At 37.1% G+C, this 25,513-nt stretch overlaps 1 protein-coding gene across 1 annotated transcript in view; it reads left to right on the plus strand.

The window, feature by feature from the left end:
• LOC127623761 (ryanodine receptor 3-like) overlaps window positions 1-25,513 on the plus strand; it is a 91,352-nt gene that overhangs the window by 63,642 nt on the left and 2,197 nt on the right. The window contains exons 50-97 of the mRNA XM_052098243.1: window positions 219-382; window positions 492-570; window positions 701-790; window positions 907-1,053; window positions 1,164-1,223; window positions 2,035-2,110; window positions 2,202-2,325; window positions 2,571-2,686; window positions 2,796-2,863; window positions 2,981-3,102; window positions 3,223-3,272; window positions 3,360-3,420; window positions 3,520-3,758; window positions 5,850-5,931; window positions 6,057-6,187; window positions 6,360-6,677; window positions 8,061-8,301; window positions 8,462-8,549; window positions 8,640-8,732; window positions 8,994-9,164; window positions 9,246-9,305; window positions 9,394-9,528; window positions 9,838-9,950; window positions 11,613-11,709; window positions 13,979-14,091; window positions 14,198-14,249; window positions 14,362-14,418; window positions 14,505-14,604; window positions 14,717-14,796; window positions 14,882-14,958; window positions 15,066-15,139; window positions 16,356-16,373; window positions 17,120-17,200; window positions 17,312-17,400; window positions 18,665-18,793; window positions 18,901-19,005; window positions 19,103-19,184; window positions 19,264-20,555; window positions 21,765-21,802; window positions 21,883-22,048; window positions 22,166-22,252; window positions 22,582-22,764; window positions 22,870-23,000; window positions 24,287-24,329; window positions 24,410-24,537; window positions 24,881-24,941; window positions 25,027-25,173; window positions 25,274-25,408. Coding sequence (XP_051954203.1) covers window positions 219-382; window positions 492-570; window positions 701-790; window positions 907-1,053; window positions 1,164-1,223; window positions 2,035-2,110; window positions 2,202-2,325; window positions 2,571-2,686; window positions 2,796-2,863; window positions 2,981-3,102; window positions 3,223-3,272; window positions 3,360-3,420; window positions 3,520-3,758; window positions 5,850-5,931; window positions 6,057-6,187; window positions 6,360-6,677; window positions 8,061-8,301; window positions 8,462-8,549; window positions 8,640-8,732; window positions 8,994-9,164; window positions 9,246-9,305; window positions 9,394-9,528; window positions 9,838-9,950; window positions 11,613-11,709; window positions 13,979-14,091; window positions 14,198-14,249; window positions 14,362-14,418; window positions 14,505-14,604; window positions 14,717-14,796; window positions 14,882-14,958; window positions 15,066-15,139; window positions 16,356-16,373; window positions 17,120-17,200; window positions 17,312-17,400; window positions 18,665-18,793; window positions 18,901-19,005; window positions 19,103-19,184; window positions 19,264-20,555; window positions 21,765-21,802; window positions 21,883-22,048; window positions 22,166-22,252; window positions 22,582-22,764; window positions 22,870-23,000; window positions 24,287-24,329; window positions 24,410-24,537; window positions 24,881-24,941; window positions 25,027-25,173; window positions 25,274-25,408 — 6,393 coding nt within the window. The remainder of the gene's footprint in view (window positions 1-218; window positions 383-491; window positions 571-700; window positions 791-906; window positions 1,054-1,163; window positions 1,224-2,034; window positions 2,111-2,201; window positions 2,326-2,570; window positions 2,687-2,795; window positions 2,864-2,980; window positions 3,103-3,222; window positions 3,273-3,359; window positions 3,421-3,519; window positions 3,759-5,849; window positions 5,932-6,056; window positions 6,188-6,359; window positions 6,678-8,060; window positions 8,302-8,461; window positions 8,550-8,639; window positions 8,733-8,993; window positions 9,165-9,245; window positions 9,306-9,393; window positions 9,529-9,837; window positions 9,951-11,612; window positions 11,710-13,978; window positions 14,092-14,197; window positions 14,250-14,361; window positions 14,419-14,504; window positions 14,605-14,716; window positions 14,797-14,881; window positions 14,959-15,065; window positions 15,140-16,355; window positions 16,374-17,119; window positions 17,201-17,311; window positions 17,401-18,664; window positions 18,794-18,900; window positions 19,006-19,102; window positions 19,185-19,263; window positions 20,556-21,764; window positions 21,803-21,882; window positions 22,049-22,165; window positions 22,253-22,581; window positions 22,765-22,869; window positions 23,001-24,286; window positions 24,330-24,409; window positions 24,538-24,880; window positions 24,942-25,026; window positions 25,174-25,273; window positions 25,409-25,513) is intronic.

Genomic DNA, 25,513 nt, shown 5'->3' on the forward strand with positions numbered 1-25,513 from the left:
TAAGTTTAGCTTGTTTTAAGGATATTTAGATATTTTTTAATGGAAAACGAGACAAAAAGTGTTTCAGCACACTTTTACAAGTTTAGACCATCACAATGAACTTGGAGCTATTAGAACTCATCTATTTTTGATTAGAACTTTATGATTCCTCAGTTTCAGCAAAAGCAGCCCTGGATATAAACAAATCTTTGTCTTTGAATCCATTGTCTGTTTTGCAGAAATATGATGCAGAGCTTTTCAAAATGGCAATGCCATGTTTGAGTGCCATAGCTGGTGCTTTGCCACCTGACTATGTGGATCTTAGCCCAGGTTCCACTTTGGTTAAGCAGGCCTCTGTGGATGCTCAAGGCAACTTTGACCCCCAGCCGATTAGCACTGCTAAGTATGTACCATTAAATCATCGGTCACTGAAACAGCATGTACTGTAGGCATACTTTTACTGGAAGTTTCTTTGTTATGGACTTCATTACGTACTGTTTTTCATTTTTCAGCATCTCCCTGCCTGAAAAATTTGATTACATTGCAAACAAGTATGCTGAGCATTCCCATGAAAAATGGTTGTCTGAGAAGGTTGGACAATGTTAAACTCATCTAGTTAATCATGCACATTTCATTGTGCCACTAGATTTCAACATGTCCACCTCTTCTTCTGTTGGATAACACAAAGCGTGACTTCTTGTTTTATCTTGTATGGTGATAGATTGCTCTCGGCTGGACTGCAGGAGATAAAGTAGACGACACAGCTAAAACTCACCCTCTTTTGAAACCATACAAAGCACTGAGTGAAAAGGTAACCTCTTTAATACATATTCTGTAACATGAACATCAAGTAAGATTCCTGAGATTTCACAAATACATACTGTAGATTCAGTCTTGAAATAATCAATGCAAATCCATTTTGTCTAGGAAAGGGAGACGTACCGCTACCCTGTGAAAGAGACTGTAAAGAGCATGTTGGCAATGGGATGGAACATTGAGAGGACCAAAGAAGGAGAGGCCATGTTCCAGCAAAGAGAATCAGAAAGAAAACGCAAGATATCAGAGTCTTCTCAGGTGAGTATTAGATAGCAAGAGGTAATTTATTTCTCTACAGTATCTATCAATACATCAGAGGAAAATCAAAGCAAAAAGCACATTGTGTTGCTTTTAACCTATTTTTACAGGGTGAGTTTTACCCAGCTCCACAGGATCTTGATAATGTAATTCTGTCAAGAGAACTACAGGCAAGTCTGAATGTTGTTATGCAGTGTACAAAAACATTCTGTACATACTGTACAAAGGCATAAAATTAATTTTAAATATTTAAGATTTGGCACTATTTCTAGATTACTAATCAAATAAAACTTCTTTGGACAAAAGGCCACATATCATTGCTTTCATTAAAGGTGCACTAATTAAATTTTTGTGAATTAAAAAAGTTTTACACATAAAGACATGAACATCATTTTTTAGAAATATGTTGAAAATGATGCACACTTACAATAAATGAAGACTCAAGTCATATCAGTAATGAAATAAAAGCTGTTTAACCCTTGTGTTGCTTTTGTTTGTGCTGACACTTTTTCTGTTCCTGGTCAAAAATGACCAGCCACCAAGATTGTACATTTTACGTTGAACAGGTTGCCCCATCATGGGCCTGCCATGTAGACAGCAAATGACACAGTGTCATGCAATTTGAACGAGTTGCTACCACTATTAATGAAAATAGAAATAACATGTTTACTTTATATAGCACTTTCAACCAGTGCTCAAACATAAAATTACATTTAAACAAAACAAGCAAACCAAAATAATAAAACAACAAGCACAATATACATAGTATGTATGTAAGTATGCATAACTAATGTTAACAAATGGAACCTTATTGTAAAGTGTTACCACATTTTTCACTCTAATTGTTATTCTGATAATAGTCTATAATGAAATCATATTGAATTAGAGAAATGCACTATAAAATATTTTCAAGTGGACCCAATAATATTATATGATATATTGTATCTTAAACCCTTATTTTCATTGCAATCATTTCAACAGGGGATGGTTGAAACAGTTGCGGAAAATTACCATAACATTTGGGCGAAGAAGAAGAAAATAGAACTTGATAGTAAAGGTGAAGCTATTTTACTGAAATAATGTCTCTTTGACTAATCATGTATAAACAGCCCAAGGGGAATTAGCTTCATGTGTGTTTACATTGACAGGAGGAGGAAGTCATCCACTATTGGTACCTTATGACACTCTGACAGCAAAGGAGAAGTACAGAGATAGAGAGAAGGCCAAAGAGCTCTTTAAATTCCTTCAGGTCAATGGATATGCAATCAGCAGGTCAGTGTACTCACCAAGCATGCCCAGATGTATTGATTGACTATATCAATCTCTATGTCTCCTCTCTACCAATAGCCTATGTGTGGCGTGAGTGTTCTGTTGCACTATGGCTGCTGTAGCATCTTCCAGGTGGATGATGCAAACTTTTGGTGATTGAGGAGATTCCCCTACTAATTATATATCAATAAAATGAATTAAACACTTTCTAATCCCTCTTTTATTTTATTTTTTGTGTGCATATGAAGAGGTCGAAAGGACATGGAGCAAGACTCGTCCTCTATGGAGAAGAGAATTGCCTATAAGTTCCTCAAGAGGCTCCTGAGCTATGTTGATTCTGCGCAGGAGTTCATTGCTCATCTTGGTGAGTGGAAACAAATATGATAGATATAATCACTCAAAGATTAAAGTGTTTATAAACGTATCAAGGTGATCACTTTATATATTCTTCTATTGTTACATTAAATGTTCAGAGGCGATGGCCACCAGTGGGAAGACAGACAAATCTCTTTATGATCAAGAGATCAAGTTTTTTGCTAAGGTAAAATTCAATGTTCAAGCAAACACTGTCTTGCCATTAACGGAAAAGTAACCTAATATTTCATGCTATAAAGCCTAGTTACATAACTCTACGGTTTCCTGATCTTTTCTAACACAGGTTCTGCTACCCCTCATAGACCAATATTTCAAGAACCACTGCTTGTACTTCCTGTCATCCCCCAACATCAACCTGAGCAGCAGTGGCTATGCATCCAACAAAGAGAAAGAGATGATCACCAGGTGCTGCTATTATTGAACAGCCAAATGCTGTTACTTTGAATGAGATGTTCTCCTCATGCTATTCTCATTGCTTTATTTATACTTATACTTATTTGCTTTATCCGTCTGGTCCTTCCTTAGTCTATTCTGTAAACTGGCAGCACTTGTCAGAAATAGGATTTCACTCTTTGGTAAGAGATCTCATAGTATAATTCTTCTCAGAAATGGGCTTCATTTTACACTTCATTTGACTGCTATAGCACTGTCTGTTCTTTCAGGAAGTGACTCTACCACCATGGTGAGTTGCTTGCACATCTTGTCACGGTCAATGGACTTCAGGTAGTGTGCAAAATCTTAGACTAACTCATTCATCTCTTGACCAACCAACAGTGGTTGACCTCTCAGTTTTTTGGGGGGTCTGGCCTGTGTTACCTGTAGGACTGTGATGAAATCTGGCTCAGATCTGGTGAAGGCTGGTGTCAGGACATTCTTTGAGAATGCATCAGAAGACCTGGAGAAGACTCTGGAGAACTTGAAGTTGGGAAAGTTGGGTCAGTCACGCACTCAGATGAAGGGCGTTAGCCAGATCATCAGCTACACCTCAGTGGCCCTGCTGCCCATCCTGACTGTTCTCTTTCAGCATGTCACCCAGCACCAGTTTGGAGCAGAGCTGCTATGTGAGTGATCTGGTCTTTAGGGTTCAAATAAAGTTCATGAGTCTGACTATTAATATATAGATAGTATAGAATTACAGTGCAAGTTTTAAATCTAGAAAAGATCTTATAAGGTTACATCTAAAATTAACATTCACCAATTGCCACATATGAGTAAAAATAGTCTTTGGTGAATAAATAAAACAAATTGGAGAGTTGGCCAGTGTGACATAAATGTTATTAGGAACTACAACATTAAATGGTTTAAGAAGGATAGTCGCTGATGTAAGCGAAGTGAGCTATTCAAATAATTTACCATCAGAAGTTCATCTATTATGCCTAAAGGATTTTTTTCTCTCTCTCTTGAAATCAAAGTGGCGATAGGGGTGGGCAATAGACTGGTAGACACAATATATATTTTTGATTATCGTCTCTATTCTAGTCTATTCACGTTACATGTACGCGGTACAGATTCTGTCTGAGAAATGAAGGAGGAAGCTGGAGCAGCTTCACGTGAGACTGAGAGAATCAAAGAAACAGGGTTTTTAGGCACTGAATTTGCCGAAGCAAATTCAATGACGTTCATCTTGCGTTCTAAATATGCTTCTCATCTCAAACGAGCAGCGCAGCTGTGTTTCACATGATTTTCGCACACAATATCTCTGGAGCATGCAAGTGCCCATGAGTCCAGATGGCCTCCCATTTGTGCTCCAGAGACAGAGCGCAAAGCGTGATCAGTCGCGCTCCTCAATCCGGTTTCCCACTATCATCAGGGCTGTTTTTGAGCATATGGGGGCCCTAAATGAAATCCTATTTGAAGCCGCTTATGCCGCTTATATCTAGAAATGTCCCAAAACTTGCCTTCAGATATTCAAATATTATTTATAAGACTTTTATTTTTTTTAACTTATTTCTTAATTTCTTTGTTGCATTCCTTCTAGAAGATGTTGAGTGTCTTGAGGAAAGTTTACAGGTATAATACTAGTCAATAACATCAGACTGAAATGTGGCATACTGTGAAATGTAGCTAATTTTATCTAAAACCAGAGTTTAAATTTTTTTACTTTGACTATGTTTGTCATGTTCCAAGTAAAAGATACATTTATATAAGAAGTTTTCATTTATAAAATATTTAATTTACTGACTGGATTAAAAAAAAATAGGCATTGCAATATGGATATTTAATATATAAACCATTTTTTATAGATTGTTTTTTAAAAATGTAACTATACTGTGATATATATCATTATCGTGATATAAAATTATTAATTTTGTGATATAAGATTTTGGTCACCCCTTGTGACACATACTGTATATGGAATATTTCTTGCATTCATTTCCCAAAAAACAGCTAAATAATATAATTGAGAAAGGGACAAATGTACAGTACATAATATGTATATTCATTTTTCATTAATATTCATGGCTGCAAAAACTTAAGTTTGGACCTTGGCAACATCCATGACTGTTAATGACTTATTTGAAATACATGGTATAAAAACATCCTTAACATGTACACTACAGGTCAAAAGCTTTGAAACACTCATTCTTTATTATATAAAAAAATTTTCTTTCACATTTTAGAATAATAGTAATCAAAACTAGGGAATAACATAAATGGAACTATGGGAATTATGTTCCAAAATCCCAAATAAATCTCAACTGTGTTATATTTTAGCATCTTCAAAGTAGTCACCCTTTGCCTAGAATTTGCAGAGATGTACTCTTGACATTTTCTCAACCAACATCTTGAGGTATCATGCTGGGATACTTTTTAAACAGTATTGAAGGAGTTCCCATCTATGCTGGGCAATTATTGGCATCTTTTCTTTATTACTTGGTTTAAAACAATTTCAAAACATGTATTTTTTTATTATTAAATAAATTAATATGGTAATAAAATAAATTAATATGGTGGCACAATTATATTTTTGTCTACAAAACTAATTTCAAACATTTTAGCATACGCCGTCAGATCAAAAAAAATTTAAGATCACCAGAAACTTTTTTGTCAAGTGTTTCTAAACTTTTGACCGGTAGTGTAAGCAGCATCCGTGCTCTAAAAATTTATGTATTTCTTTGAACTCTCAAAGTTATTGCACTTGTATGTTTCAGTGGATGACATTCAGCTGTCCTGCTATCGTATCCTTACCAGCCTCTATTCTTTGGGCACTGGCAAGAATATCTATGTTGAAAAGTAAAAAAACATTACATTATTTCTTATGGAACTGACACATTTTTTGTTCTTTATCAATATGGCTTTACATATTTATTATTTGCTTACTTATTTTTAATTGAGAAAATTCTGCTGGGTTTTCACAGACAGCTTCCAGTACTGGGTGAATGTTTGTCTGCTTTGGTTGTAGCAATGCCTGTTGCCTTCCTGGAGCCTCACTTGAATATGCACAACCCTCAATCTGTCTTCAACACCAAGACACCAAGAGAAAGAGCTAGTGGGTATCAGAGAGTATTTTAAACCATTTGGAATTCACTCCAATGAGAAACCATATTATGAATAGATGGTTCAATTTCAGCCAATTTGGCAATTTGACAGTGGCATGCTTGACTTTGTAAAGAATAAACTCAATTTGTTAAATTGCTGTTTTAACATTGAACTATTTGCAGTTTTGAGCATGCCAGACACAGTTGAAGAGATATGTCCTGAGATGCCCCATCTGGATGGCCTGATGAAAGATATTAGTGACATTTCTGAATCTGGAGCACGCTACACAGAGATGCCACAGGTCATAGAGGTCATCCTACCCATGTTGTGTAGCTACCTGTCTTACTGGTGGGCCAAAGGCCCAGATAACTTCCCAAGTGATTCCAAGTGCTGCACAACCGTCACGACTGACCATCTCAGCCTCATTCTGGGCAAAATTCTCAAGATTCTGAATAATAACCTTGGTATAGATAATGCCCCCTGGATGAAAAGACTTGCAGGTGAGGGTTGCTTTGGTAGTTTTTAAGTTCTTGCAAGATTACATGCTCAGGGTTTTTCCTGCATTGAACATTTTTAGGTGGCCACCGAAGTAAAAATTAAAACTGGTGAAGCATATTTTTTTATATAAATTTTTTGTTCGATTCTTTTGAAGCCAGGTTTTCGACTGAGTGTGGCACGAGTCATCACAGAACTACTCGCAAGTAATCTCTTGCGTATGTGAACTGGGATCCCATTCATATCGTGGAATAGACCACACAAAGTGTGACCCATTTTAATTCTACTGAGAATGTTCTAGTTGAAGCCCTAAGGAGAATGTCAAACCTACAGCTAGCCAGCCTTGACTTTAGAAACAGCATTGACAAGGAAAAGAGCGACAATGTTGTTACTATCGTACATTTTTTAGAAAGACTAGCTACATTGCCATAACCACATTAATGAGGAGCCATCCACTGTCTCACATCCACTAATGATTTTGCACTGTAAAAACAGGAACAAGTATATGGCAACTATTATATAATTAAATTAACTTCCAATGTGGAGTGGCGGTGGCGTAGTGGGCTAAAGCACATAACTGTTAATCAGAAGGACGCTGGTTTGATCCCCACAGCCACCACAATTGTGTCCTTGAACAAGGCACTTAACTCCAGGTTGCTCCGGGGGGATTGTCCCTGTAATAAGTGCACTGTAAGTCCCTTTGAATAAAAGCGTCTGCCAAATGCATAAATGTAAATGTAAATGTAAGTTCAGTTTGATTTCACAGCACCTTCGAATTAAAAAAAATCCTTATGATTAGATGAAGAAAAATAACTAATATCCAATGTAAATATTAAATTAAGTTGTTATGCTACATATCAATTACTTTCAATAATGTAATAAATCAACTTTGAGCATGTGGATGGCTGTATGCATCTGCCACCACGAAGACCATATTTGACCCAGGAAAAACCCTGATGCTCACCCCTCTATATATAGGATGCTTGCGATTAGCGGTGGGATTTAGCAGGAACCTGGTAATAAAATATTAAATATCTGGCTCGCGATACGATAATATTGCATTTCAAAACTGACATATTGCAATCTTTCACGAATTTGTTTCTCATGCATCTTCAATGGACTTAAGTGATTTGTGCAAACGTACTGAACTTCCTTCCCTAAATGTCAGGATATTGCATACCTTTGTTCCAGCGTGTTTATCATTGCCTGAAATCTATTTGTATGAAGGATCTGTACTGCTATCCTTACGAATAAAACAAGATTCTTGGTGTTAGAATATGAACACTGCATTGTGAGGTAAAATACTGTGATACTTTGAAATATGCACCCCCCTCCCAATTCCCAATTGCAGTGCCTTCATAAATTTCTTTAAACTCTTCCCTATGTAGTATACTCCCAGCCTATCATTAGCAAGGCTGGTGCAGATCTCCTGAGGGCTCACTTCCTGCCAACCTTAGAGAAGCTAAAGAAGAAGACAGTGAAAGTGGTGGCTGAGGAAGAGCTGCTGAGGGCTGAAAGCAGAGCAGACACTCAGGAAGCTGAACTGCAGATTCTAGATGAGTTTGCTGTTCTTTGCAGGGATTTGTATGCCTTCTATCCCATACTCATTCGTTATGTGGACAATAACAGGTGTGTATGACCTGAGTTGGAATGGCTAACCCTGCTGAAAGGACTAACTTTTTATTTAGTCTTTTTTAATAGAAACATCATTTTTCTGTAAGATAGAGGTATAAAATACAGCACAAAAGAGATTTCCAGGAAAAAGACCATTTCTCTTTTTTCGATCAAGGTCCAAATGGCTGAAGGAACCAGACACAGATTCAAATGAACTTTTCAAAATGGTGTCAGAGATTTTCATTCTTTGGTGCAAATCACATGTAAGCTCTCTGCATAGCTCCAAAGAATACTTTCAAGAACTTTCAAATATTTTAAGATTTCCAAAAGCTTTCACTGTTGTTTGTTCACAGAACTTTAAAAGGGAAGAGCACAATTTTGTGGTACAAAATGAAATCAACAACCTGGCATTCCTCACTGGAGACAGCAAGACAAAGATGTCAAAGGTAAGTATGGCATAAAATAATTACAAGCCATTATTAACTGGACCCAAACAGAGAAATCTGAGCTAATTACCAAATTATGCCAAAAAGCAAGTATCCTCTGGGGTTGGAACTACCTGCCATGTCCTCGTTATGTATTACACTCATTTGTTGGCTCCTGGCTCCTTTATTGCTGGATTGCTCTTTCTGCAATATTCATGAAAACAAAAATCTTAATCATATTTAGGCATATGTTTTCAAAGAATTATTGCTTTGTGAAACCAGTCTGGAGGTCAGGACCAAGAGAGAAGAGGAAAAAGAAGAAAAGGAGAATTATACTCTATTCAGACTTCCCTCATTGTAGCAGCTCACAAGAAGATGCTGCCCATTGGCCTCAACATGTGCACTCCTGGAGACCAGGAGCTCATTTCATTAGCCAAGATCCGCTACAGTCTGGTGTGTATATATTTGTTTTTTTTTAATAACTTTCAACACACATAGATCCCTAGCAAGTCTATACATTTCTCCCTCTAATAGAAAGACACAGATGATGAGGTCAAGGATCATCTAAGAAAGAACCTCCATCTCCAGGAGAAGGTCAAGAGAACCAAATCATAATCTAACATACATTATGAGATGCTGAGATATTGTCATTGACTCAAATGTTTTTTTGGTCACACCATAGTCTGCAGACCCAGCTGTACAGTGGCAGCTGAACCTCTATAAAGATGTTGTGGTAAAGAGTGAGGGACCTCCAGATACAGAGCAAAATGTGGAGAGAGTTCAAGCCCTCTCAGCTGCTGTATTCCACTTGGAACAGGTACAGTGGACATAACAATGAAATCTTTGCCACTTGTCTATGATGCATATATAGTGTATGGGTTGTGAAGGGAAGGGTTGTGCATTATTTTAGTAATACATTCAGTATAATATATATAGCTGCTTTGGATTGTAGTAGTAATAACAATTACGGTTGACACTGTCATCTTGATCTAATTTAGTGAACTGACTACTTCCAACTGTTGCACTTGTATTTTTAGGTGACTTAATCAAGTTGATTGTTTAATCAATTGAAGTAGGCTTACCAAATTTGAGAATTAAATATTCATCAAATGTATTTCACTTTCAGGTAGAGCAGCCTCTGAGAAACAAGAAAATGGTGTTTCAGAAGCTTCTGTCAAAGCAACGGAAGCGTGCTGTGGTGGCTTGTTTCCGTATGGCACCTCTCTATAATCTACCAAGGTATGTCCTTAGAAGCCTTTGTATTTGCTAACAACTTCACAATATTGATTTACAGTATTCAGCTCCAAATGTACAAACTCCATGGATATTTGCTTTGCTTACCAGTTCACTCCTACATACTTATGAGGACATAGGAATGTTTACTTGATATCTTTTTCCAAATGCATCTCAATGCATTCTGTACTCTTTTGCCTCTAGTATCAAAACATCTTTTTATAGCTAATTTGTGTCATTTTGTTCTTTCTTGTATCCCAGTTTAATATGCAAAGTCAACTATAAGCTATTTATAGGTTTATTTCATCTAAAAGTGTAACACTGGCGCTATCAAACCATCCTCTTGTAGTTTCAATGGCGCGTAATTTTGGGGTGGGGCTATATGTTTGTACAACCAATAGAAGATGGGAGAGTTTTCTGGGATCTTTGTGATTAAAGCATTATTTTTGGAATTTATTTCATTGACTGAAAATGACACATTTCAGCTTTATGATGCAAAGTGTTTTAATTAAAGTCTTTGGTGTTTCCATGCCTCTTCTTCCCCCTAAAACTGTACCTTTTGTGTTGTCTCCATAACACACTTCAGATACAAAAATAATAATTACTTCCTGAATGGCTATCGGTACGTTTGGCTGGAAAAGGTGTACCAAACCTCCAGCTTTGACCATCTGTTCTCCATACTAACGGTAATGTGAGAATAAAAGAACTCATTTTCCCAATCTCCTCCTCCATTCTCCAAGCTAAGGACTGAGCACAAGCATACAGTTACTGCCACCATTCTGAATGGTCACCTTGCATTTCTTCTGGTGCTATTCTCTTTATGTAGGGATGCAAAGTTTCAGAGAGGGGGGAAGGTTCTTCCCCTGAAGATCCACTGAGATTTGTAACTATATACAGTGGCCCCTAAAAGTATTTGGACACTTTAGCCACAAATAAAAATGTATAAACAAAATATAAACCCTAGTTGCATTTATTTTGAATAAATACAACTTTTAGCTGAACATTTCACAAAAATAAGTTTGTGAAGTTTAAACATAAAATGGAATAATATATTGTCTAAAATGAAGACCAAAAGAATTGACACTTAGGGGTTGTAAAAAAAATATGTTCATCATTTATGTGATGAACTATACCTGTTGTTACTTTTCTAAGACACCCGAATGAACCTGAGAAGAACTAACATCATACTTTTTTCCTTTTCTTTTCCTTTTTTTTTGGTTGTTGTCGAAAAAAATGACTAAGAAAAGTGTAGTTCTGTGAAAAGCTCACAATATTTGTTTGCAGATCCTACTTGATTTGATATTTTGTATCTAATCTAAGATTAAATTCAGACATTTTATTGTGACTTAAGTGTCCAAGTGTCTTACCTTACAAAATGTATTGCAGCGTCCCCTAAAAGTAAGGTGACTTAAAGTTGTTAAAAGTCAAAATTAAATGATTTGTTTCTGTTCAACATTTGTAATGTGTGTCTCAACAAAACAACACCTTTATAACAGTGAACAAAAAGGTTGTAGATGTGCTTTCATAGATTTCCTCATTAAGGTGACCAGTCAGATGAGGCCATGGACTGTACAATACATGTTCCTCTCACACCACAAAATGCACCTCCTTCCCTCATCTGCCTCGCCCTCCTGTCCTCTTAACCTCCCTCTCCCCCCCACTCCTCAGGCATCGCTCAATTAACCTCTTCCTCAATGGCTATCAGAGACTTTGGATAGAGACAGAGGAGTACTCCTTTGAGGAGAAGCTAGTGCAGGACCTGGCAGTAAGTACCGGGCTGGCATCAACACTGCCCTGTGTTCTGTGTGTGCCCGCTGGTGCCTTCTCGGCAGCTGAATGCTCTGCGGCCAGCACCGTGCCCGCTCAAGCGCGGGAGCACGTCTCTGCCCGCCTTGTGTACTCATCCTGGCCTGTGTTCAGCTCTGCTGGTTGTGTGGCACACTACAGACCGATGCACAGCAGGCAAGGCATGCATGCGTTTCGTCTGAGCCTCAGTCCTCGCCATCTCACTAGAAAAGCGGTCCATTGCAGCGCATCCGTGGTAAGAGGGGGCGGACATTCCATGCGACGCTCTGATTTTGTCTTTGGGTGTCGTCTTTCTTTTGTAAGTCTCGTATGATGTGAGAGTCGGTGGCATGTTCACCTCATCTCGAGATCATTTCTCAGTGTTAGGTATGTGCAAATCAACATACTTTAAGAACTGACTAGTCAGTAGGATATCTGAACAATTATTAATCTGTCTTAATGAAGCCTTATATTTTTAATTAAACCTATAATTAAAATGTTTTCAGGTACACCTGGCACCAGTCGGACACATTTCTTAGAGGGCGTATACAGAAAATGCATTCTTGCATTTAAAAGTAGTTAGACTCTAGTGGAAAGACAATCAGCACAATATAGCTAAATAGTCTGTTTAAATGTATATGGTTGCACATGTGTAGTGTCTAATAGCTAAAGCATGATGACAACATGCTAATTGAAACACTGCTGCTTAATATGTAAATATCAAATCAATCAAATAATCTAGACAAACCAGTCAACGATTTATGGACTTGACCCATCACTACTCAGTTTAGCCTCGTACCAGGTAGAGAAATGTAAGACGAAAACGGCATTTTCAAAATGTGGACGTAGTTACTTTATGCGCAAGATGTGCAAACAAGATGGACATTCTTTGATCTAAACATTGGTCAATTTAAAGCACAGAGTGAATAAGTGTAATTATTTCCTTAATAAACTCACCAAATATTACATATTATTAAGCACTCATTGAAAACAATCTTGTGAAGACAATCTTTGATATTAAAGGTGCACTCAGTGCATTTGTTTTAATCACGTCAAAGTAACTTACATTCACTTACAGTGACACCTAGTGGCCTGGAAGCTGCGTCATTCAAACACAGTAGTTTTTAGTTACCAGTGCTATTGTAGAAATTCACAATGCACAGTAAGCAAAGATTAATTTAATCAATGAATGAAAGTATCCAATGACAGAGCAGTTACTGAGATTAAGCAAGAAGTATTCAGCTGGTCATGTGATCCTAACATGGCTGCCCCCCTGCCCTATGTAAAATAAAACAGCTTTCATAAAATTACTGCTATGACAATATTACTATTAATTTCTTTAGAAGTAAAACGTTTTAAATGAGGAAAAAAATGACTGAGTGCACCTTTAAATATTTTTTAACGAAGTTCATTTATTCGCATCAGTATTTAACACTTAACATACAATGCAAAGCCATTTCCATTTTCATGTCTTCATGTGAATTTGCATGTATATCCTGAGCTGGTCATTGGTCCCTAAAACACCTTCTCAGACCCCAGTGACCAAGCTCAGTGAGAACACTATGTCATCCAAACAAGTGTTTCTCAGCTGAGGCCCAGTGGATGTACAGGATCCAATCAATTTAACCTAGTTAGTGCAACACTTCTGATCTAACCTTTGATCCAAGTCACACAGCAATATTTTTACCAGTTCTGTTGTTTAAAATTGGTTTTACAGGACCTGAACAGAGAGACACTGACCTTGATTACATTTATGTGTGTCTTTGTATAGAATAACTGCATGTCTAATTTGAATGTGGAAAAAAAAATTTAATCATTATAATAAAATAAAAAATGAATGGAATGAAATAAAATGAAGTGGAATTAAGTGTTTCATGAAGTTGTGTTTTACAACAGATGCAAAGTTTTTGTTTGTGAGTTTTTAAAATTATAATGACTATGAGCATGTCTTGTCAGTTGGTTATTAAAGTGTGGCATTAGAGTTTGTTTCTACATATGCAAGATAATATGACTTATTTAGATGTGACAAATGACTGTGCTGAATAAGATGTTTTGGATAAAAGCTAAACTAAATGACATGTATCAAAGTAACCAAGGTTTAAAAAATGATATCTCTGATTATAGCAAGAACATTTGTTCACCTTTGCTTGGACGAATGTTCATGAGCAGACTTAGATAGAAAGAGAAAGCTGGTGATCAAGATTTTATAAGAAGTGATTTCTTTATAACTTCAATGGCTCTTCCTGCAGAAAACACCCATGACTGTAGTAGAGGAAGAAGAGGAAGAGGAAGCTGAGGTTCAGCCAGACCCTCTTCATCAGCTTATCCTTCACTTCAGTCACAACGCTCTGACAGAGAGAAGGTGATGCATACGTACATATAAGATGTAAAATTGAAAAGTAGCCAAGACATAACCAAGACATTTTGTTCATATAAGATAACGCTTGTATGTCTCATTGCCTTTCTAGTTTCCAAGAAGAGGATCCTCTGTATATAGCGTATGCTGATATGATGGCAAAGGTATTTACTCTTCTCATTTATTTATTCACATTTATGTTATAAATGTGACCTGAAAGGTAAAAAATGTATATAACAGCAAAGGATTGAAGAGGATAAATATTTAAAATTACAGAGCTGTGCTGAGAATGAAGAAGAAGAGGAAGAGGAGGGGAAAGAAAAAACTTTTGAGGTTTGCCTGTGACCTAGGTATAGTTAGGTATAGTTAGATTACATTTTACTTTACTGGTGTTCAGAGTTTTTCATCTTCTCTCACAGGAAAAAGAAATGGAGAAGCAGAAGATTCTGTATCAGCAGGCGAGACTTCATGCCCGTGGTGCTGCTGAGATGGTACTACAGATGATCAGTGCAAGTAAAGGTACTCATTTCTATTTCTGTTCCCTTTTTGCTCTCTGTTCAGTCTTGAGCCATTGGCTTATAAACATACTGCACATAAAACCTGCATAGCGGAAACCTTTTTTTAATTGCAGGCCGACTTGATCCAATGGTGACTGGCACCCTTAAATTGGGCATTTCTATCCTAAATGGAGGCAACGTTCGTGTGCAGCAGGTAAAGAGCTTGACTCGCTTGTGAGATTTGTCTCTCACTGGTTATTGACACTCAGTAAATGTGTTAATAGTTTATATTTCTTTAGAAAATGCTGGGTTATTTGAAAGACAAACGAGATGCTGGCTTCTTTAAAAGTTTATCTGCACTAATGCAGTCTTGCAGGTGAGTTTGAATGTAGATCTGCACAGATCACCCATTTGTTTCCTGCAATGATTTTTTTTCTTGGCATAAAAGTCTTTTAAGTGACTATTTCTCTGTATTTCTTGCAGTGTGCTGGATTTGAATGCATTTGAAAGGCAAAATAAGGCAGAGAGTCTTGGAATGATGACTGAAGAGGGGTCAGGTAAGCCAATATCTTATTCTATTCTCATTCTATCTGCAATGAAAATCTAATGAAAGAGAAAATCTATTTGATAATATCCCCATCATCTTTCCCCTGCAATTACACTTCATAACAATCTTAAAAGCTGAAGTGTGCAATTTGTGCTTCACCAAACAAAATAGCAAAATAATTACTGTTTTCATTGGTCGGACAGATAGTCCCGTCCCAATTTACGCTGTTGGTTGAGCTAATGTTGCTCTGTTAGGCTGGATTTGATGCTTAAACAAACAGAAGAAAGATTTAATAGCCCACAGAGCCAGTGTTTACACTTTTTCGGGGAATCAACATACAAAAGGCTTTCTTGTAATTTCTCAGCAAATTATGCTGGGATAGGAATATTTTAACATTGAAGAAATTACTCACATCATCTTTACATTTTAAGCAAAAGTCAGTTTGTTTCTTTTCAGTACTGTTTGCCATGGAAGAGTTATGTTCCATGGCATTATGTTTGCTTTGCCATGATACTGTAACTTTTTGAATGCATATAGCTAATGTGTGTATGGAGTCACTGCAACAATTGAAGCTGCAGAATTCTCATCGTGCAATATCAACTCTGTTTCATCTGCAGTGTTTGTTGTCTGTTTTTGTCTATGTGATGTCTTAAATTTTGCTTAGTTGTCCATTCATTAAAAGGCTTCATCTTCAATGGTGAAATTAAGTTACCATAGTGGTGTGATGATGCTATGCTAAGTTTAATAGCTCATACTTGGGTGAACAAAGTAAAAATAAAATATCCTGATCTTGTAAAAGTGTTGAAATTGTGTATGTGCTTTGCTGTTGAAAGTGGAAGGTAGATGTGACTGAAGTAAAACTATATTTTTTTCAATGTTGTATTTTTTTAGCTGTATCAGTGTGTTACAGAACATGATTCAACCCACTGCTTTGGAAGTAGTACTATCATCTTCAACTAATTAAGCCTTGCCCAGTTACTATTATTGATGTGCTATATGTATGCGGTCCAGTCACAATGCTATTGTTATGTACTACATTAATCTAATTAAAAACTAAATGTCTTATCCATTTAACACATCTGAATTATGTCTGTCTACACCTTGTAACGGCGTGTCCATTCTCTCACTAAAAGACGTGTTTTATTTCTTTCTGAAATTCAGTCTATTTCCATTTGCTTATGTCTGCTCTCTTTGTTTGTATTTCATCATTTTAAACTGGATTGCAGACAACAGGCATGAGCGGGGTAAATACAGTTTAGCTACTCCTCATTTCACCATGCTGTCTCCTGGCATGTCGCCATTCCTAGAAATGTGTTTCCCTCTTCCCTGCTACTAACAATACAAAGGCACTATCCTTCAGTATGTAGAGACTAATGCATGCTGACACACAGCATTAAGACAGAACTAAGAACTAAGCCAGGCTTATTTACCTCATCTCCTTTACTAAACGAATTATTGTTCATTGAATGGGAAACTTTTGTTTTCCATGTGAACATTACAAATCATCTGTACTCAAACTATGTTGAAAAAGATTAATAAATGTTCAAAGAGGTGTACACAAAGCTTTGCCATGCTGTGAATCTGGGGCTATTTCAAAAAGCTGGGTCCTTACATGACTAACTTTCACAAGTATGTGTGCATTATGAAAGTATCATTTCTGAAGATATTACTACTCCATTACTGTCAGTTAGAGTATAATCCAGTTGTATGTCCTGCATATAATAAACACAGTCCTTGTGAACGTTACATTGCTAACCCAGCTTGTTGAAATCTCTGTCATTCTGCGTATTAATTGACAAACTTTTCTTTTTCCAGTCAGCTCTTAGGATGCATTTGCGAGCCTGCAATCAAAAGCTCCTCATCCTAAGCGAAGCAAGCTCCCAAAATATGTGCTGTTTGCCTGCTTGCTTGAGACTGATAAAAATAAGTAGCTTTGCTCTAAAAAATTGCCCATACATAGGCTAATTATTTTCCACTTTTGTGTTTTAAGGTTCCAAAGTACTTCAAAATGATGACTTTACAAAGGATCTATTCAGATTTTTGCAACTTCTGTGTGAGGGCCACAATAATGGTAAGACTGTCAGAATCAAGATTAGAAAAGAAAAAATTGCCATTTACTGTAAATATGGTTGAGTGTCTCCTCTTTACCATTTAATTTATGCCTTTTAAATGACCTCAACAGATTTCCAAGATTTCCTGCGGACCCAGACTGGGAACACTACTACAGTCAACATCATCATTAGCACCGTGGACTACCTATTACGCCTACAAGTAACATACACTGGTGGCCAAAACTTTGGAATAATGTACAGATTTTGCTCTTATGGAAATAAATTTTTATTTACCAAAGTGGCATTCAACTGATCACAATGTATAGTCAGGACATTTATAATGTGAAAAGTTACTTTTACAATTTGAAAAATATTTTCAGAACTTAAACTACTTCAAAGTGTTCTCATCAAAAAATCCTCCACGTGCAGCACTGACAGCTTTGCAGATCCTTGGCATTCTAGCTGTCAGTTTGTCCAGATTCTCTGGTGACATTTCACCCCACGCTTCCTGTAGCACTTGCCATAGATGTGGCTGTCTTGTCGGGCAATTCTCACGCACCTTACAGTCTAGCTAATCCCACAAAAGCTTGATGGGGTTAAGATACATAAAACTCTTTTCCAATTATCTGTTGTCCAATGTCTGTGTTTCTTTGCCCACTCTAACCTTTTCTTTTTGTATTTCTGTTTCAAAAGTGGCTTTTTCTTTGCAATTCTTCCCATAAGACCTGCACCCCTGAGTCTTCTCTTAACTGTTGTACATGAAACTGGTGTTGTGCAAGTAGAATTCAATGAAACTGTCAGCGGAGGACATGTGAGGCATCTATTTCTCACACTAGAGACTCTGATGTACCTGATGATCCTCTTGTTTAGTTGTACATCTGGCCTTCCACATCTCGTTCTGTCCATGTTAGAGCCAGTTGTCCTTTGTCTTTGAAGACTTTGTATGAAATCTTATATGTTATTGGCAATTTCAAGCATTGTAAAGCTTTCATTCCTCAAAACAAAAATGGTTTCTAGAGAAAGCTGTTTCTTTTTTGACAATATTGACCGTAAGACATGCCGGTCTATTGCATACTGTGGCAACTCAAAAACAAACACAAATACAATGTTAAGCTTCATTTAATGAACTAAATAGCTTCCAACTGCGTTTGATATAATGGCAAGTGATTTTCTTAACAAAATTAGCAATTCAGCATGATTACTCAAGGATAAGGTGTTGGATTGATGGCTGCTCGAAATGGGGCCTGGTGATAGTGCTGTTTTTTACATCAGTAATGTCCTGACTATACTTTGTGATCAGTTGAATGCCACAGTACCAATTTCCTTCCTAAACAGCTAAATCTGTACATTATTCCAAACCTTTGGCTGCCAGTGTACACTAAATGCTTACATGCTTATACTGAATATGGAATCAACCAAAACATTGAATCCTTATGACTCTTCTCAACATCATGTAATGGAATTAATTTTTTTTTAATCACCAGGACTCCATAAGCGATGTCTACTGGTATTACTCTGGGAAAGATGTCATGGATGAGGCAGGGCAACTTAACTTCTCCAAAGCTTTAGCAGTAGCCAAACAAATCTTTAACTCACTCACGGAGTACATCCAGGTATTGAATGTGCTCAATACACCTGTACTGTGTATGAAACACCAGTACACTATATTAGAGATCTATGGATCTCATTGCACTTCATTATACTACTTTCCCTTTTTTAGGGCCCTTGTATTGGTAATCAGCAGAGTTTGGCACACAGTAGATTGTGGGATGCAGTGGTTGGGTTCCTGCATGTTTTCGCCAATATGCAAATGAAACTGTCTCAGGTACTGTTAATGTTTAGCTTTTAGCAAAAATGATGCCTCTTTAGACACTGAATTTATATCTAAATGCATTATTTACCATTAATTTGTCCTCACTCAGGATTCTAGTCAAATCGAACTGTTGAAGGAACTTATGGACTTGCAGAAGGATATGGTTGTCATGATGTTATCTCTTCTAGAGGGTAAGAGTTTTTTGTATTTCAAATGTCAGTGAGAAATAGTACTGGTTTGAATTAACTGCATGCTATTCTTTGCACACAGGTAATGTGGTGAATGGAACTATCGGTAAGCAGATGGTCGACACTTTAATGGAGTCCTCCAGCAATGTGGAAATGATCCTCAAGTTCTTTGATATGTTTCTCAAACTGAAGGACCTAACTACTTCCGATAACTTCAAAGAGTTCGACCCAGACTGTAAAGGTGTTATATCCAAGAAGGATTTCCAGAAGTCTATGGAGAGCCAAAAGCAGTACACACAGTCTGAGATCGAGTTCCTTCTCTCCTGTGTGGAGGCAGATGAAAACGACATGTTTAAATATGTAGAGTTTGTGGAACGCTTCCATGAACCAGCCAAGGACATTGGCTTCAATGTGGCTGTGCTGCTCACTAACCTATCAGAACACATGCCCCATGACTCACGCCTATCCACTTTCATGGACCTGGCTGAAAGTGTGCTCAGCTACTTTGAGCCATACCTGGGTCGTATTGAGATCATAGGTGCGGCCAAGAGGATTGAAAGGGTTTACTTTGAGATCAGTGAGTCTAGCAGAACCCAATGGGAGAAGCCTCAAGTCAAAGAGTCCAAAAGACAGTTCATCTTCGACGTGGTCAATGAGGGTGGTGAGAGTGAGAAGATGGAGTTATTTGTGAACTTCTGCGAAGACACAATCTTTGAGATGCAGCTCGCCTCTCAGATTTCAGAGCCAGACATTGTAGAACGACATGAGGAAGATGAAGATGAAGAGTTGCACAGCATTTTTGAAGGATTGTCTGAGGAAGATGCCTCTCTTGAATCGGCATCGGCCTTCATAGCAACTTGTATCTCTGTCAAGAAGAGTGTTTCTAATTTCCATCAAATGTTGACTTTGAAGCGCATCAACAAACAGTTTAAGAAATTCAAGAAACTGACCATCAGGGAAATGATTACATGGTTCTTCTTGTTCTTCTGGAGGCTCTTTACTGGGTTCTTCAAAGGCATCTTCAGCTTTATCTTTGGATTCTTCCATATTATTTGGTCCTCCATGTTTGGAGGGGGTTTTGTAGAGGGGGCTAAGAACATAAAAGTGACAGATATTCTAGGTAATATGCCTGATCCTACACAATTTGGAATCCATGGCGATGGTCTGGAAACGGAAAGCAGCGAGCTAGTGGTGTCAGCAGATATGGTACAAATGACCAGTGCTGGTGCTGAGAAGCTGGAGACAGATACGATCATGGATCTCTTGACAACAACTGGGAAGAAAGAGGGGAAGCATGGGGCAGAACCTGGTCTAGGCGATGTCTGTGAGGTTCTGAGTGATGCCAGTGCTCCGGTTGAGAAGAAGAAAAGCCCGGTTTGTCTATTAGGGGTTGCATCGACTAGTCGATAAACGCAGCGACTATTCAATTAGCCACCAGTCAATGTGTTTGGTCTTCAATTTTTTTAAGTGTTAGTTGGATGGAAAATTTGTTTAGGCTCAACTTTAGCAGTTGTTGGCAGTCATAACTCAAAGTAGTTAATAATATCAATGGAACTAACCTTGGGCCATCGCTTAATTTCATCCAACCACTCATTAAACTTTGACGGGTGAGGCATTGTCAAAAGATGGTAATTGCAACTCTGTAAAGCAGGGGTGGGGAACTGAGGGCCATTCGAGCATTTACAAAATTATTTGCAGGCCATACAGTGGCTTGCTATTTCTGGTTGTGGGTTGAAATTAAAGTATACATTAAGTTCCGTGCTTGTGCACCACAGAAACAAGTTTAAAAGGTCTTTTTATAATATAATATTTTGCATTGTTATTATAATTTTTTTATATAATTTTTATTTTATATATATATATATATATATATATATATATATATATATACAGTTAATGGCCTTTTTTTTTTTTTTTTTGCTTTTCAAATTATTTCTCAAATGGCGTTGCAGGCTGGGTAAAATGGTCTCACTGACCTTATATGGCCTAGAGGCTGTACTTTCCCCACCCATGCTGCAAAGTATCAGCACTATGGTGCCACGTGATTTTTTTAAATTTTTTTATTTGCAAATTTGTACAAATTTAATATGCTAAACATCAAATTATCCGCTAAAAACATGCAGATCCAAGTGAAAAAACTGGAGATCGGAAAATGGAAACAGGTTTCTGTTATGGTTCATGCGACACTGCATTCATGAAAAGGTGGATACATGGACAAAAAAAATTACTCCGTAGAGAAACTGCTTCCCGAATGATAATGCCAGCAAAATTAGTGAAGCTGCAATTTCAGTAACAACAATTTAAAAAGACAGACATCATTGGGAATTATCTGTCAACATTTTTACAAATTTGTACAAATTTGTTTTTAAAGCAACCTCACATTCCTTTAGATATTGACCTGTCAACTAGTTGACTTTTTTTCTGGTTGATTAGTCAACTAGTAAAATGAGTAGTCGTGCATGCCCTTGTATCTATCCTTGTTGTATTTTATTAGATGTCATACACTGCAGTGTTTTATGTAATTCTGTACAGTTCTAAGGGGAAAAGGCAATAGATTTTATTTTATTTGTTTTAAATACACAGAAAGCAGCTGCTGAGAAGTCAGAGCCAGAGAAAGCAGAGTAAGTTGTCTGTTGTATGTAGATGTTGTCTTTGGTCATTTATTTGTCAGTTAGTGATGATGACATAGCAATTTTTATAGCACAGAGAATCAGGAGAAAGAAGAAAAAGCTGAAGTGGAAACACCGGAGGATTCAGCAGAAGCAAAACCATCTCTAAGAGCCAAACGTGGATCACCAAAAGAAGCATCTCAAGCATTCATGGCCAGCTTCTTTGCAGGTCTTGAAGTCTACAAAACCAAAATGCTGGTAAGCTAAAGCTTTATTTACACTTCTAGTTACAGTTTGCCCTGTAGGAAAATGTTGTTTATTTAACTGGCAAAGATCTTTTTATTTTTTTAAAGACTTTTTTCTTTTTCTTTTCAGAACTACCTGGCTCGTAATTTCTACAACCTTCGTCTTCTGGCTCTGTTTGTGGCCTTTGCCATCAACTTCATTCTGCTCTTTTACAAGGTGTCTTGTAGATAGATCTGTTTTCTATCAATTTTAAGGCCACGTCCACATATTAAGACGTTTATAAATGCTTTGTTATTGCTTCGATTACACTTCTCATTCTCTCTGAAATGGTGTTTTCCTCCACTAAAAAGGGGAGGCTTGAAAGTGCTCTCCATAACTTCATTACGATGACGTAAGAGAACTGAAAACGAAATGCATTATGGATTATGTGTATGTGGTCTAAATGCATAAAAAAATGCAACATAGGACCTGCACATACAGCATATTTTGAATCACCTATTTTGTGAGCCACTCTCTAGCATGTTTAAATATTGTCCCCCTCTAAGGTCACTGGAGAATTTGATGATGAGGAAGAGGAGGGAGCCTGGGGTGGTGGAGAGGATGAGGGTGATGAAGAATATTTCATTCTTCAGGAGAGCACTGGCTATATGGCACCCACTTTGACTTTCTTGGCTGTATTACACACGGTCATCTCCTGCCTCTGTGTCATTGGATATTACTGCCTCAAGGTTTATCATAATTACATTTCTAGTTTGTTTCTCTGGATTGACGGTATGCCAAAGCAAGGTGCGTAACTGTGTTACTAATGTAACCCTGTCCTCTCCTCTCTGTAGGTTCCCTTAGTTGTGTTTAAGCGAGAGAAAGAGATCGCTAGGAAACTTGAGTTTGATGGTTTATATATTACCGAGCAGCCTTCTGATGATGACATCAAAGGGCAGTGGGATCGTTTGGTTATTGCAGCTCCGTAAGAAGCCCTTCATATTCTGTTTTATTCATTCTTTCTCTTAAATGCTAGAATCACTTTACATAAAAGGAATAGTTCACCCAAAACATTTTAATATCGTCCCAAAAAAATGCCCCCAAAATTCAAAATGTGGAAGCAAAAACTTTTATGTGTAATATCTGATATAGTCTTATTCTATTCTAAGTCTAGTTACACACTTTATCAAATAAATAAGGATTTCATGTTGATTTAATTTTATGGCTTGTTGGTAATATTTTCTCAATCTAATTATTCAGGTTTAGAACTTGCTCAAAATTATTCAATTGAAGTATATAGGGAAGACATTTTTTATACATTATGAAAAAGAAAAATGCCCATGAAACTCAAATTTATATAGAATTGATTTTTCCTTTAAGTAAAAGTTCATTTCTGACACTGGTTAAAAAAAGAAGGTTGTTCACAATAGCTTACGTGAACACAAATCATATGCCATTGGAAGACTTACTTTTATGATACCTCTGGGTCCTTTTAAAAGACTATTAAAATCTTCAAATTAAAACTTCTTCTTTTGTGCTCTGTCTAAGAAAAACATTTTATGGGATTGAAATGGTCATTAAGGGTACAATGGGGCTAAAGGCACACCTTTATTAAAATTAGCTTTTTTTCTGATCTCAAAGTGCATTTTTATTGCATATTGTTGGAGCAACACAGTTTGTGTAAAAATAAATAACAACAGAAGGTTATTTTGAATAAAATATAATTTTTTTGAATAATAATAAAAAAAGCTGGCGAGGGAGCCTTTTACCCCACACCTGGGGCAAAAGGCCCCCAGGGGGTTTAAAGTGATACCATGTAGATATCAGGCCAATAGTTATAAGGCAAAAATTTGTCTGTTTAAGCAAATAACCTTAAAATCAAACTTAAGACATTGCATGCAATGATCTCATGGAAGAGGAAAATGTTGCTGTGTATAGTGACAAACAGGTGTTTAGGAAATTACAGTGGTAGTTTTTGATGCTATTTAATGTTTTGGGAGAAAATCAAATCAAAGGAGCCTTTTAGCCCTATTGTACCCTACACATATTACAAGTTACTATAAATATTTAAGTAAGTAGCTCCGCTTAATAACTTACTGTTCATTAGTGTTACACAGTCATTATGTAATTAACAAACAGTAATTAGTGATCATTGCAATTTCAGTCTGAAAGTTTTAAATACTTTATTTCCTGTCATCATTCCTTGAATTCATCCATTATTCCAATATCATGGGAATTTAATACTTAAATCATCTTGCCCCTCTCTTGCAGGTCCTTCCCTAACAATTACTGGGACAAATTTGTTAAGAGGAAGGTGAGCAGAATAACAGTAAACTCTACCTGTTAACAATTGATGGCTTATTTATTCAGTGGACTGTCTACTCTTCTCTTTAGGTCATAAATAAATATGGTGACTTGTATGGGGCCGAGCGCATAGCTGAACTTCTGGGTCTGGATAAGAGTGCTCTGGACTTTGATCCCACTGAAGAGGCTGTTGTGAAGGAAGCCTCTCTGGTGTCCTGGTGAGGCAAAGTGGCCTGAAAGTCTTACAGACCCTTGAAATCAAAATTAGAGTTTTGTGGCTTTAAGTCCATGTCCATAAGCTTTGATGATCTATATTCTTAGTATACTCCTAAAAGTTGACCAAATTAACTTTTAGCACATGAACACATTTAAAATGTACAGTTTTTCTCTTCTGGGAAAATGGACCAAAAATGTAATTGATGACTCACATTTTTCTTCAGTAAAAAGCTTAAGGCTATAGGATATTGATATATAGGATAAGGAATAAGCCCTTTGATATGTCTCACCACTACTTCCTTGTCTTTAAATTGTCAGTCATGACCGTTTTGATTTCAATTGCAGGTTGAGCTCCATTGATACCAAGTACCACATCTGGAAAATGGGAGTGGTGCTAACTGACAATGTGAGTACGGCTCTGGTTCAAACATGTTAGATTGTCTTGTATATAAAAACTGTGCTTGACAAAACCATTTTGTCTTTCAATTCAGTCTTATCTCTATCTGATCTGGTACACCATTATGTCTATTCTTGGACATTACAACAACTTCTTCTTCGCTGCTCATTTGCTGGACATTGCCATGGGCGTCAAGACATTGAGAACCATTCTCTCTTCTGTAACTCACAATGGCAAGCAGGCAAGTCTCATCCACCAGAGGGTGACAGTAGCACAGCTTTACCACAAAGCACTTTTCCTTGAAATCTCATTATAATTCATTACTGTCTTCATTTGAATAGCTGGTGTTGACTGTGGGCCTCCTGGCAGTCGTGGTCTACCTGTACACTGTTGTGGCCTTTAACTTCTTCCGCAAGTTCTACAACAAGAGCGAGGATGAGGACGCGCCTGACATGAAGTGTGATGATATGATGACTGTGAGCTCAGTTTCCTGTTTTGAAAGGAATCTGTTGGCTTAAACCTGGATTTTTAAAGATAACATTTATTTCTATTTATAACAGGTGAAGTGTTTAATTTCAGAA

Source organism: Xyrauchen texanus, chromosome 30, assembly GCF_025860055.1.
Source record: "Xyrauchen texanus isolate HMW12.3.18 chromosome 30, RBS_HiC_50CHRs, whole genome shotgun sequence".
NCBI classification, from domain to species: Eukaryota; Metazoa; Chordata; class Actinopteri; order Cypriniformes; family Catostomidae; genus Xyrauchen; species Xyrauchen texanus.